General features: G+C 35.6%; 1 protein-coding gene and 1 non-coding gene across 3 annotated transcripts in view; both read left to right on the top strand.

The window, feature by feature from the left end:
* Window positions 1–7910, top strand: part of LOC105222737 (acetylcholine receptor subunit alpha-like) — a 299949-nt gene extending 292039 nt beyond the window's left edge. For both annotated transcript variants that reach the window (XM_049454479.1, XM_049454478.1), the window contains exon 11: window positions 6613–7910. In XM_049454479.1, the coding sequence (XP_049310436.1) occupies window positions 6613–6813 (201 nt within the window). In that variant the 3' untranslated portion in view covers window positions 6814–7910. The remainder of the gene's footprint in view (window positions 1–6612) is intronic.
* A 3038-nt stretch (window positions 7911–10948) lies between these two features.
* Trnai-uau (transfer RNA isoleucine (anticodon UAU)) lies at window positions 10949–11051 on the top strand. Its single transcript has 2 exons — window positions 10949–10986; window positions 11016–11051. It is a non-coding gene; the product is annotated as a tRNA-Ile (tRNA).
* The last annotated feature ends 4350 nt before the right edge of the window (window positions 11052–15401 follow it).

The raw sequence follows: 15401 nt of genomic DNA, 5'->3' as shown, positions 1-15401 counted from the left end.
GTGTCAATAATCAGTTGTTAAATTCAATTTTCGAAATAGTCTTCAATGAGGGTAGCGATTCACCTTTAATGACTTCAATTGACTCAACTGTTTCTCCGCAGCGGTCATTTGTGTTTGTTAAGCAGTCAGAAATCTCACGGAGCTAAATCAAGCGAATACGGTGGTTGTGGCAGGATAATGGTTGAAAATTTGACGAAAAATCAATGCAGTATGCAACAGTGGTTTATCGTGTTGCAAAAACGAAGAGTTATTGGCATCTTTTTACGAAAAGCTTCGCACAAACTATGCATAACACACAAATAGTATTCCTTCTTGGCAGTTTGGCCGTTCGGAAGGAATTCGGAATGCACCACTTCATAATCGAAGAAATAACATAACGAGCTTTTTCAAAGTATCAATTGATCTATCTGGCGTTCGCAATCAAATATTCCCTACTTATCTTGAGATATAAAACGATGATCATAGTACATTGGTAGCTCCAGCTTTGTACAAACGTAATAAAGGGGCCCATCTAATGTAAAGAACGTTGTTTACCCTCCTATTTAATCATTTCATTTTAATATCAATAATTTTTGAGAACCTTTTAAGCTTTTAATTTCCAACCGCATACTAAATTACCATACAAAATAAGTATTTTGTCTGTGGTATGAAGAAATTAAGTGTCAACACCTCGATCCAAAAGTTCAATACTACATCCAACTCTTAAATAGCAATTCTTGCAAATAAAAATTCACAAAGTTCCACAATTCGATTTTTTTTTGCATTTACTACTGAATATTAAACATTCGATTTTGCTTAAACTGAACCATTCTTCAATTTCTTATACGCTTTCACGCAAAGCAAAGTTCGAGCTGATGCTTTTTAATCAATACGCAATGTTTATATTTAAACTTATTTATATCTCGGTGGCATTACTTTTACTTTGCTTTCAACACAAAAGTCAAAACCTTCAAAATTCCGCATTATTTGGTTAGTGTTTAAGCGCTTGTCCTCCTGCCCTCCTTCCCTCCAGCCAGTACTATAAGTAATTCGTGTGCTTTACAATACCTAAGTACTCCAAGGCGGTTGTCTCTCTCCTCTCTAAGTATTATTCACATACATATTTGCATTTTATGTTACTTCTTTGTTGACTTGTTGTTATTGTGTGTCATTTACATATTTGTTTGTTTATGCGCCTGAACAACATATTCTATCTGCGGATTACGCCATATCATGGCTTTGAGCGCCAGCGCTTGTTAAACAGAGCACACTGCAAAGCTACTTTATGACTTGTAAATGCTAAGCTGCAAAGAAAAACATGCATAAGACGACTTTATGCACACTTTGCACAGCATGGCATTAGTACTTGTAGCATAAAAGCTGGAGGGATGAGCTCCCAAGCTTCACTAAATATTACAATATGGCGAGTTGTTGAGCGGCGAGAGACGGGGTGAAAGGACCAAGCCTTTAGTTAGTATGGTACGTTGCGGTCAAGGTTAAGGAAGAGTAACGGGTTTATTGCGTTCGTTGAGGTTCGATACATACGGGTTTTTGTTTTATTTCTTTTTTATACTCATCCTGTGAACCCCATTCGACGCATCCTTTAAAATTGATATGCGAACATTTTGCATTGCCACTGCGAAAGTCTGTTGCTGCAGCACATTCCACATGCGCCCACTACTGCATCCACGAACTACTTGCCATTCATCATTGTCACAAGCTGAAGGACCAACGCCATCAATGTCATCAAGGCACACAGGCAACGGCAAAACCAATACAATCACCATTAAAGTCGGCACCAGCACCATCACACCATCACCAGCAGCAAGCAACAGCCAGCACCAACACCAGCAGTAGCAATAACAAACTCATTCTCCACAACAATAATAACACAAGGCAGCATAAGTACCGCTATATGGGGCGCGCGCTCCTCGCTGGAGCACTGAAGCGGACATATTGACTAAATACCGTCATCGTTATCATCATCATATGCTTGCTTAAACTACAACAACAACAAAATCTCATCATTTTTATTTCACTTATTGGCGCAGTAGTTGCAATGCGACGAAAAACACCAACAAGAACAACAAGAACTACTCATTGCTCATTGGTCGCACGCTTAATCGCGCTCATCGCTCCTTTTGATGACCTTGCCTTAGCAATATCCTGTCAATTCCACTCGAATGCAATATTTCATTCATCCATCTTCAATAATTCCAAAAGCTGTTTTAATAAATATGCACAAAAATAACAAAAACTGCTGAAAAAACAGACCGCAAAGTCGCTGCGAGTTGTCGCAATCGTCCGTCGTCTTGTATCGCAACTGAATGGATTGGAAGTTATTTGTAGCGCATAATGAATGAGTGAATGAATGCATAGCCGAATGAATAGTGGCACAGCTTGGTATAAATTGCCGTAGGAGCGTTGCTGCCAAACATTTTGTGCAGTCGATTTGGCGAAAAGCTAATAAACACAACAACAAAACGTTGAAAAACAACAAATATATACCAGAGTGACGACAGAAGTGGCGATCCAGCAAATGAAGGACGAAATAAAACCGTAAGAGTAATAACGATGAAGTGCAGAATGCAAAATATCCCAAATATATATATTTGTGGTTTAAGATAACAGAAAATCATATCACTTTGTATGTCTTTTGAGAAATATTTGCATTAGGGTGAGCCAAAAAACTAACTTAGATTAATAGGGTCCATTATTTTTGCTTTAAATTGGAGGTTTTTTATTCATAGTTAGAGTTGTTATGAAAAGAAAACACCGTTTTTCGTCAGCTTCATACATACATCGATATTGCGCATTCGCAGATGGAAATTCGCTTTATGAGATTTTTTGCGTTAGTTCGAGTTGCGCCCATACATCGAGCTTCTTTTTATATCCAGCCTAGCAAGGGGTTTTTATTGGTACAAATTATTCAACGTTCCAGGACGGCCATCACATCAACTGATGATCAACACTTTAATAATTGATGCTTGAGAATCGACGAATAATCAGAATCAGAGATCTTACTGGCATCGTTTTAATATCGGAAGGATCAGTTGGACCTAAGAAAAATGTAAGCACGATTGGTTCCAAAATCACTAATTTTTTCGAAAAACAGCGTCACGTTAACGTCTAAGAAACAGTGCTTTCCGACTACCAGATATTATGAAACGTATTATTACTGGCAATGAGTCGATGAGACTTGGTTTCATGCTTACGACCCGGAAAAAGACGATCAATCGGACGAATATCGTGGCAAAGGTGAACCGAAGCCAGTGGCGAAGCTACAACTTCTACCTACCTAGAAGTTTCATAAGGTGGCTCGAACAAAAGTGAATGTTTACAAAATATCTTCGATATTAAGTATATAAAATTTATGAACTAGAAGTCACGCAAATTCTGAAGTTCCAAAATTCTCACAATACGGTTTTTGAGGAAATTGAAATTTACAAGACATCTTATTAAAAGCCATAGAAAAAAACCTTCGCTCTATATCTTGTACACTTTTGACACAATTAGTAGGAATTTTTGCCCGAATTGGAGTTTTTAAATACCATTTTTGAAAATTTGAAGAAATAAAAGTATTTGTTACATTCAAAGCATAGGGTAACTGTGAGAGTGACGCGTCGCGACGACAGAGTAAAAATAAAGATACTGTTTTTTTTGTCACTCCTACGTCGCAATGTGTCGCTCTCACAGTTTGGCCAAATAAGCCAAAAGATATAAGACAAATTCAAAGACTGAAGAGTATTCGAGTAAAAATTAATATTTTGCATTGTTATTCAGAATATTACATTGTGAGTGTACAATATCTTTTATCTTTTATAATAAATTTTGTAAAAAAATTTGTTGAAGTATTTTTCTGAATATTAAAAAAGAAGATCGTTTTGCCGCCCCCAAGACGTTGTGGCCGTATTTTCAACGAATACCATGCCGCAACCACCGTATTCACCTGATTAGGTCCGTATGACTTCTGGTTATTCAGCAAGCTTAAACGACCGCTTCGCGGAAACCGTTTTGGGTCAAGTAAAGACATTAAACGTAAATTGCTATGCGTATTGAAGGCGTATTCTGGAAATAGACTTTAACAACTGCTTCAAGGGTTGGAAAAAATGTTTGCACAACTGCGTTAGGCCCGAAATTTAATAATTTTATAATTATGGACAAAGTCTTACTATATTTTGCTCAAAGTAGTATAACGACTGAAAATAGTATTACCCACAATTCTTTAAAATATTCAAAAACATTTTAAAAAAATTCATTAGTACCGGGTTTACAGCCCTTTTACAAGATAAATATGAAAGTGAAAATATCAATATAATAGATATAATAGTAATATGCTCATTATGTGCAATTGAGTCATTAACATTTCTTTATCCTCTATTATTGCAATGAGTGTTAATCTGCTGAGTACAACCCACTGTGTCGCATTAAAATGCACTTGTAATGTGCCGCATCATTGGAATCACGGTGGCAAGTGCTTGAAGTGAGTAACTGGCGGACATCGTTATTGATTGTTGATTTTTATAACTTCACAGACTTTGCACTATCGCTCGCATCTTTCGCCCTGGCAATTGCAATGCCAATATCAGCGCGAAATATTTTTATATCTTTTTTTCAATTACAACGCTGAAGCTGGCCATGCTCTGTTCTATTTTAGCTCCTTTCATATTTTATGTCTTTATCATTTTGCAGCTGAACTTTGAATTTATTAATTATGTGTACTGTGTTATGGACTAGATTCGTGAAAGTTTAATCATGATAGAGAAAATATTTACTTTGAACGTTCAGTTTGTTTGTTTTTTGCAGGAGCAGAAAGTACACATTCAATTATAATAACAATTTTGTTTTTTATTATCTGTGAAGTATTAATCAAGAAGTACTGAATATCAATTATATTGTTCCATAAAATAATTTATTAATTTCTATATATAATTTGTTATTTGTTGATCTTCTACATCTTCCAGCATAAATTTGTGTACCTCTACTCTTCTAATGGGTGATCCTTTTCGAGGTTTCCTACTTTTTTAAAGAAAAAAACACAAAAACTTCAAATTTAATGAGGATTATTTATTATCATTCGAAAGAACACTATTCCGCATTTAGTTTTCGAAAATTATCTCTTTCGAATGCAGGCCGCGGCTACATCTCAAATCATCCGTTAGTCCAATTTTCGCTAGCTCGAGCATTTCTACTGGTAACTGGCAATGATACGTAATAAAGTTTTGCTCCAAGGCCAGAATCGAAGCGGCATTGTCCGTACAGACTTTAGACTTTACATTTCCCTATAGGAAAAAGTCAAACGATGTAATATTGGTGGTCACCCAGAATACAGAGTAAAGCTGCTAAGTAAATGGTTGAAATATGTTCTCACACCGTATTCATTTGCCCGTTAACCTTAATCCTTTTTCTTGCGATTGTGGGACAACCAAGTTGTATGTGCTTTGTTATATCTGCTACAGAAGAATCTGGTCACAGAAGCGACACAGATCCGTGGAGCAGTACCTAATCTATGGGGATAACTTATTAGGTTGTCAAATATCTCCCTTCCGTCTTTTTGTGTTTTGAATTTCGCGGCTATGTATAAAGCGCTACAGAGCTTGTATCTGGGATATACATCTTTGACATTACCTACAAGACCTAGCGACAATGATCGTGGCCGAACGCCGATGAATCGTCCCAAACAGTGGCCAAGCCGGGATTGACGGCCAGGAAGGTTTTGCTGTGTGTTTGGTGGGATTGGAAGGGAATCATCCACTATGAGCTGCACCCATATGGCCAGATGCTTAATACTACTATCTACTGCGAACAACTTGACCGCTTGAAGCAGGCGATCGACCAGAAGCGTCCGGAATTGGCCAACAGGAAGGGTGTAGTTTTCCCCTAGGGCAACGCCAGACCACACACTTTGTCGATGCCTCGTCAGAAGCTAAGGGAGCTCGGATGTGAGGTTTTGTCGCATCCGCCATATAGCCCGGACATAGCGCCAAGTGATTACCACTTGTTTCTGTCCATGGCGAACGCCCTTGTTGGTGTAAAGTTGGACTCAGAAGAGGCTTTTGAAAAGTAGCTGACCGAGTTCTTCGCAAATAAGGAGAGGGGCTTCTACGACGGGGGTATTATGAAGTTGCTGTTTAGATGGAAACATATTATCGAACGAAACGGCGCATATCCGATCACTCTAAGGCTTTTTATAAAACATTGAATAAAGATCAAAAAAGCGGAGATATTTTACAACCTTATATTATCCTGCAGTGATCTGTATCAAATTCCATAAGCAATTTGGTTTTTGAAGGAAGCCATTAGTTTCTTGAACTCTTAACCCTACATGGTAAATCACCAATTGTTTTCAAAAATGTTACATGAATTTCTATAATTTTTTAATTACATTTAGTTAAAAGTATTTTTCATCTAAAACGAACTTTCCTTGTAACTATTAATATGTCATAGACTACACGACACTTAAGCCATTGAAAAAGGAAATTATAATAAAAGATATATAAAATTTGCTTTGTACCATTTATAATTTTCTATACAAAGATTTTCTATAATGCCTGACAATCATTCTATAAACATCTTGATTGCAAGAAGCGAGATTTTGACAAATATATCCATTTTCTCTTTTTTGCACAATAGGTCAAAGAAGATTGGAAATACGTGGCCATGGTATTGGATCGTCTATTCTTATGGTTATTCACAATAGCCGTTGTCGTTGGTACGGCCGGAATAATATTGCAAGCGCCGACGTTATACGACACGCGCGTACCAATCGATATTAAATTGTCGGAAATTGCAACGACAACAGCGAAACCGAGCATTGCCAAACCTGTGTTATAAAAACAAATTGCAAAGAAACCAAAACAAAAACAAAAAACGAAAACAAAAGCAGTAAGAGAAACAGAAACCGCAACAGAAACAGAAGCAGTAAACATAAAATAGTTTCTTAATGTAACAACAACAACAATAAATAATAAGAAGAATGTTAAAAGTAATTTAACATAAAGTGCTTGGAAGAGATAACAAATGCTCGTACACTACATAAATTAAGTTGAATGTAAAAACAAAACAAAAATAAACATAAACATAACTTAAGAAGCAGAAGCAGGTGGAAGGCGGCAGTCAACTGAAATATACACATACCTACAAGCATATATATACCAACATAAAAACAGCAATAAAGGATTAATCGTAATGAAGATGGACTTGCAAGTACATAACAACGCACTACACCATGAAATAACAAAAACAACAACTAACCATGTAAGTTATATAATAAAGCATTACAAATACTACAACTACTATTAATACCAACTAACTAACTACTATTAAATAGTTAATACCTACTAATACTACTAATAATGTAATAAGTAATTACCATACTTGTAGTGATTACATATAATACAACAATGTTTACTAACAATTACAATAAAACAAAACTCAAGCAGTTGATACGAACCAATTACTAACATATAGACCTAACACTGTACAGCATAAATATGTAATTAAATGCCAAACGAGATCCATTTGTATGTATATTTATCATTAAAGCATTAATATTAATGATTTTGGAGGGAAATTCGAATGCAGTTTAGTATTGTAACTGTATAAATGCCAAGTACCACTAACACGACTAGCATTATTAGAACAAAAACGAACTACTATATTAGTAACTAAATAACAAAATGGCAAACAAAATCATGGCAAATATTACAAGTAAAGTGTATGTGCGATGATTAACCGGCCGGTAGTTTGCGGAATGCAAAATCATGCTCAAACACAGCTCCCAGGTGCATTTGGGGTATAGTAACATTTGTTATAAGTAATTGTGTAATATTATAATTAAGTCATTTGTAGTGCATATACACAGTATTTACATATGTATAAATTATTATTACATGAGATTCAGAGCATATACTCGTATGTGTGTGAGTGACTGAGTGTCAGGTTGGAAGGTTAATTGTTTTACTATTAAGTTGCTTTTAGCATTTTAGAAGCAATTAATATTACAATTGTTTAAAGAAGCTCCCATAACCACTCTAATTACACAGATCTACAATGATTTTAGAGTCGCACCAAGCAAAAAAATCTTCTGCAGACCTTTGCTATTGTACTATGAGTACTGCCACAGCTACTTTGTTAAACTTCAATACAAAACCAGCATTTTAAAACTCGTAAAAAATATCCACCTTTGAAGGGTTCTAATATTTCACTACTTATATAATATACGACTAACAAACGAGGTTTGTTGAAAAAGTATTGCGAGCTTTTTATGTCTTAAGAAAGTGTTAATTGATTGAGGAATAACTCTTTCTCTTCCTTCAAAGTAATCACTCACCCGATACATTGCACTTCTGCCAGAGTTTTTTAAATTATGAAACACTTAAAAGGGTAATTTTTTGTGACCTTTTTACTCCTTCTTTCCTGCAGTTTTTATCACCTTAATCATAGGGTATCATTGTCTTCATGGGCGTCTTCAGTTTTAAAAACACAAAAAGTCACAAACCAGGCCAGGTTTGAGGAATTCAGCGGAACCATTACTGTGTTGCTTTTGATCAAAAATACTCGCACAAGCAGCGATGCGTGGGCTGGAGCGTTATCATGAGGCAAAAGCCAAATTTTGTACAAATTTTGGCGTTTCTGGCGGGTTGCTTCACGCAAATTGCGCATAATCTGCACGTAATATTCCGTACTGGCCGTACAACATTTTGGCAAGAACTCATAATGCACGACGCCCCTGCAAAAGAAGAAAACTGCTTGCAAAAGCTTCTCTGTTGACCAAACTGGTGCGCTTTTTTTCGGTATTGACTTCTCCGGCAGCTTCCGTTAGGATGACTGAGCCCTGGTTGCCAAGTCATAACCATAAATCCATGATTTATCACCAGACACTCTGAGTCGCTGACTGAGTCCAAAGTTTCCTGAGCAATGTCAACGTGACGCTCTTTTTGGTCGAAAGAGCAATTTTGGTACAAACTTCGCTTGGACCCTACTCATACCCAAATCATAGCTTTAGTTCATCAGAAATTACTCTCATGATAATTTGACGATTGGCCAATACCATTTTTTCCCCTTCATTAATGTTTTCGTTTTTTCTTGGCATGTTCGGGCGTCTGGCATGCTCTTCATCGTTCCTCTGAGAACATTTGTACCAAGTTTGCTTCTCTTAACTTTGATGGTAATTTATTAGTACAACCCCATTGTAGGCGTGTCAACAGCCCGTTTCATTATACGTGGGTATTGGGTTTTATTTAGGATTGTCGAAAGAAATATGTGCTTATCCTAAGAGTAGAGTTCAAACTAGTTCTTCAATATAAATTATTATATTATCAAAATCGAACATTATAAAATGTTATTCAATGGAAATTCATAAAATGAACTTCAATAGTACCTTATAAACTTTCTCGTTGGTAACTTATTAAATTTTCTCAGAAGCGATGGCGTAGAACATAGCCAATATGAGTATGTAACTTTATTAAGAAACATACAAACAAATTTCATGTCAGGTAAACAATTTATGCGCATGGCATTGTTCTTCTCCTTACATCTTGACCTAATAATTACTATATTCGTTTATTATTGTCTCAAGTTGTTTATGACAAATAAAGCTTGTTTGATTAATTTATATCGAATTCCTGTGAAATTGGCATTTATGATAAATACAAATTTACATTTTGAGATTCACCTATTAATATTATTTAATTTTATATTTCATGGGATTGTCAACGCTTTTGTGACTTCATTCATTGGTCAAAGTATCAATCAACTTATCAAACTCAAAGTTTCTGTGTCAAGCATGGTTTTGTAAAATATATTGAAGGAAAGTGACAATTACACAATTGGTGTGCTTTAAGTGCGCAGTTTGATCTATATTCCTATATTGATTTGGAAACCATAATTCAAAACAAATACTATGTTCAATGGGCTTAAGTACTTATACAGAAGTTGCATAATTTATATACGAGTATGTAATTTGTGAATACTTTATGTGTTATTGAAACTTGAAACTGTAATAGGCGTCTGGCCGAGCTTTTCACGCCCAATCTCTAATGTCATATCTAAAACCCTAGTGAATTTAAGTCCCCGCTCACTAAACAACTCTTTGATTTTATCAGCAGATTTTTCATTGCATTGGCTTGTCATTCACTGCCCAAAAATGATTGTTATGACAAAATACATTTCGCTTTTAATTATTCTTGAAGTTGGGTATCGAACCCATGAACAACGGAACGGAAGCGCACAACTCTAACCACTGCACCAATTGCATACAACCCTAAAATGTGATAGTAACGGTAACATAAGTGGTGTATAAAACTGTAGCATAATGTGCTGTTCACACGAAATTTTCTGAATCAAGGTTTCGAAACACGTCAAATAGTATTTTCTTTTATAAAAAATTTAGATTCGAATTCGATTTGTAATTTCCAACATTGACTCATTGAAGATTACGCTTTACTATCTGCACCATGTGTGGCTTATCAGCTAATCTATGAACTATTCCAATGAACATCTTCACAAAAATGCAGATAAAATTGTTTACAACAACTATATACATATACATATCTGAGTGTTGTATAGATAACAATTTCCAACAACTTATGAGCTATAACATTCCGATTAGTCACAAATATCCATTAGTAGATTTTATCTACTAAATCATATTTTCAAAGATTCCTATCATTCATTAAAATTATTGAAGTTGAGCAATGACAGTTAAAATTTTCTGCTTTTCAACATAAAACACACAAAATATCAAAGCCACAACTCTAATCACAATGTTAAGTACTCAAAGCATTATCAAAGTCCACTCAAATACGTAATGGACTTTTATGAGCTCTATGTACAATATGTCTGTATGTTTGCTTTATAATTAAAACCGAACTTAGCAACAAGCATTTAATGAAAAAGTTCGCCTAATGCTGTCAGATAGAAGGCAGTGAGTAATGTTCTAGTTGCTCGCTCAAATTGATGACGCAGCGCTCCAGTGGCGCAATTGGTTAGCGCACGGTACTTATAATCAGTAACTTGTGTGTTGAGGTTGAGCAATGCCGGGGTTGTGAGTTCGAGCCTCACCTGGAGCAGCATTAGTAAATATTTTGCAGAAAGTTTTATGTCACAATTTTTTTCCGTATCTTGTGCACTAACATTCTCTGGTGCTGTAATGTTTTTTGTAAAAAAATGGAACCAAAAAATATTAGTATTATCTAATTTATGAACATATGTACATTAGGGTGTGTCATTTTGAGGCAACCTTTTTTTTTCAACTGAAAAACAGGCTCAAAACTTTCGAAAATGTGTAAAAAAAAGTCACTCAAAAGATGAGCTCTTAATATTAATATTAAGAGGTGCCTTCTTCAAATTTTCTGTTTTCCATATAAATTACATGGAAAAAAAAATCATTTTTTTTGTGGTGGTTATTGTGCGGAGCTTTTATATGTGCCCCGATAGCTGCCAGTAGGGATGGTAAACTCGACTCCGATTCTACTCGAAAAATCGAGTTTTCTCGTAAAATAATCGTTTTTTTTTTAAATCGATTTTCAGTAGTCGAAGTGGATTAAGAATCGGTTCTTGACATTCGAAAAATTAGTACAGCAGTTTTCTTGTTTTAACCTTTGGGTACTTAATATTTATGTTTTATTTATATACATACAGGGTAGGCCATTTAAAGTTGGCAACGCTGTAACTTTTAACAGCGCTGACAAATCGGCTAATGTCATACCGCGTTAGAAGCGTCATTCGAAGACAATTTATACCATGGAACAGTACACTCCAAAAGAACGCGCTGAAATTGTTCAGCTTTATATTCAAAATAACTTTTCAATTGTGTTAACTCAACGTGCGTTTCGCAAAAAAAAATAAAGTGAAAAGTGCTCCAGTTAAGAACACAATTAAGTCTTTATACGCAAAATTTGTGAACACCGGTAATCTCAGTAATGCCAGTCATGCATCCAGACAACGCACAAGACGTTCTGATGAAAATATCGAAGCTGTACGAGCCAGTATTGAGGAGACTCCATCGACATCGAGTTATCGCCGCTCTCAGGAATTAGACATCTCTCGCACCACTCTCCGACGCATAATTCATAAAGATTTGAAGATGACATGACATGGATAACTTCTGGTTTCAACAGGACGGGGCTACATGCCATACAGCTCGACCAACAATCAATTTATTGCGACCATTTTTCCCCGGGCGATTGATATCGAAAAATGGTGATGTTGACTGGCCACCGAGATCACCAGATTTGACGCCACCAGACTTTTATTTGTGGGGTTATTTGAAATCCAAGGTATACGCTAATAAGCCAAAGACCTTAGCTCAACTGAAAGCCAACATTCGACGTGAAACAGCCGCCATATCATCCGAAACATTGGCCAAAGTCATGGAAAATGTCGAAAAAAGAGTGCATTTAGCTGTCAAAGCTAAAGGTGCCCATTTACGCGATCTAATTTTTAAATATTAGCTGAAACAAATCCCCTTGGACCAAAATAAATTATTTTTGAAATGAACAAAAAACATTGTTTTCTTTTGTTCTTTTTTTTAGAAACAAGGGTCAACTTTAAAAAACCTACCCTGTATATACTCCAGAAGGAAATAATAAGAATACAATTGAATCTAATATACGAGTACCGTAGTTCCAAAAAAAAACTTTCTATAAATTTAACTCTTATTTTGGTAAACTTTAGAAAACCTTCAGTTTGTAATGCCTATTCGACACTTGGAATACAAATAGTGACCCAATTGTTTTCAAACGCACCAAAACTAATGGGAAATGTTTATTGTCATTCCAAAGGACATTCTTTGGCATTTATTTTTTTAAGATTAGCTCTTTCAAAATTGATCGCGGCTACGTCTCAGATGGTCCATCCGTTGAGCCAATTTTCGATGACTCGTTTGAGCACTTCGACTAGTAACTGACGAGAGACGAGTGATGGTTTGCTTCAAGGCCTAAATCGAAGCGGTATTGTCCGCCTAGACTTTAGACTTTACATATCTCCAAAGGAAAAAGTCTAACGGTGTGATATCACACGACGTGGCCAATCGATCGGCAGCCATCGTGTTGAAACCAAATGTCGCCGAGATCACGAGTTTCAATTACAGACATTAAATAGTCGGTTATCAAGGCGCGATACCGGTTGCCATTGTCCGTTACCAGCCCACAAACCACACCAAAGTTTTTTCCTGGATGAAATGACAGCTCTCTAATCTCTTCAGGTTGTTTTTCGGTCCAAATGCGGCAATTTTGCTTATTTAGGCCTCATCGATGTCCGACGTAAAATACGCCAAATCGTTCCACACGTCAGTCCGAGTTGCTGCGATTTGCGCCGAATCGACTCTCCACGGTCTTCGTATACACTCTCAACTAGGGCTGCTATATTTTATTCACTGCGTGCTGGACGTGGTCTATTCAGCCGAATATTATCCAATAATGAATGCTGGGTTTCAAGATAAATGATAGTGTTACGAATAGTACACTCAGTAGGGCTTTGTGGGACATTTTAAGAAGTTTATGATATTATAGTTCTTTATGAACTTAAGAAATAGTCGATGTTAGAAAGCCAATTTTTATAGTTAAAAAATATGTCCCTCTGACTACACAACTCTCCAGATAATAAATAATGAAGGGCGATCCCTTGAAAGTCGAGCTTCTTAGGTATATACTTCTCGATCCCTGTCTATACCAATTTAGTCGCTTTTTTATTATTATTATAATGGTTTTGGTTTCATTCTCTTCTTAACAATCCATTTAAATTTTACTCGTCAAAAATATGCAGAAATTTTTCCATAAACTATGTACAATTTATCGACCGCTTAACATAAGGCCAAGGAACTTCAAATTAACAAGAATTGATGTAATAAAATGTCAAAAGGCATCAATATGTGCTCATAAAAGCATACAAGTATTTTCAACCAGATTCATATGTCGTAAATCACGTATTTATGACGCTGGTAACAACTTGTAAGAAGCGATAAAAATGAAACGTATAAGTACGATTTTCGATGGCGAAGTTAAATATTGATTATGTGTACTTACACACACATTTGTAAAGAAACTACTTTTAGACGAAGGAAAATAGTTAATCCAATATTTGGATAAAAACACGGATATTAAGTGAAAGAAAACAAGCAGAAAACTAAGAAAAATTAAGAATTGTTATTTTTACGAAAATAGCAGCTGGCAGTATGAAGCTAACACAATAGTCTTTGAAGCTAGTTTTTGAAGCTATTTTTATCACCAAAGCCTAACAAAAATACAGTTTCGTTCATGATAGTTGTTTTCAATGCGGACTTATGCTTATAGAATATAGTGTAGTTGGATAAAACAGTGAAGTTTTTAAATGAAAACATTTTTTGGCAATCGGTCTTTGGTTTTTTATATTTTATATGAATGGTATAGAAATTTTCTATTTGTTAAGTATCTTTGTTTCGATCATGATCGCCATGAGCGACTCCTATTTTCCTCACTGTTCGTAGAATTAATTTGGAAGTTGCCGCATATTTGGCTCTGAAATTTTCTCAATACACTGATATTTTGAAACATTTAATCATATTTTATATTCTACACAGTAACGTTTTTTTAATATTGAATATTTTCGGATAAAGATTGACCTTCTCCATAGTATTTGGTATTGTCCGTACTCCTACAGTCGAAAAAAAGTTGTCAAAAATTTGACTTATCAAACGAACCTCGTATTGACAATACATGTGTGCGCCAATTCTAAGTAAGCTCTTTTATTAGATATCTAATATTACCTTGTATAAGTACCTTGTACTTATGTAACAATAATCTAAAGTCTTTCGATTATCTTGCTCTTTTTTTGCACAAGTATGAGTGTTGCAGTTTCAGTTCAAAAGCATTGAGCAGCAGCTAATCTTACTAGGAAACTACACATACATATAAAATGAATGGAGACAAATATCTACTGTTTGCAAGGAAATAACCAAGCGGACGCCTCCCTTTTAAGCACATAGTACTATGATTCATATGTGTACACACATATGTACATACACTTGTATATATATAAATACATTCATTTGACTGCCCCTCTAATTTATGTACATAAACAATGTTTCGACAAAAGTGTATGTATTACAAATGTAACGGTAACAGTTTCCCTTAGTAAACTGTGTTACGCACGCTCTCATCTACTCCAACATTCCTTGCCATTATGTAGGGCACTTGAGAAATTGTTGCGTAAGCAAAAACAACAAATATCTTTTTGGAAAACAAACGCAAGCACAAAAAACGGTGCTACAACGATATACTCTTAGAAAACTGTTAAAAGCAATGGTCACCAGCAGTCAGCAAAAACAAAAAATAACAATAATAAAGCTGCACTGCAACAACACCTGCTGCCGCTACATGTTGCAAAGCGAACTACGTAAAACAATATTAGCTAGTTGTGTGTTTATGTGTGTGTAACGGACT

The sequence above is a fragment of the Bactrocera dorsalis genome, chromosome 4, assembly GCF_023373825.1.
Source record: "Bactrocera dorsalis isolate Fly_Bdor chromosome 4, ASM2337382v1, whole genome shotgun sequence".
NCBI classification, from domain to species: Eukaryota; Metazoa; Arthropoda; class Insecta; order Diptera; family Tephritidae; genus Bactrocera; species Bactrocera dorsalis.
Note: the sequence above shows the minus strand (reverse complement) of the source record. Positions and strands in the feature narration are given on the sequence as shown.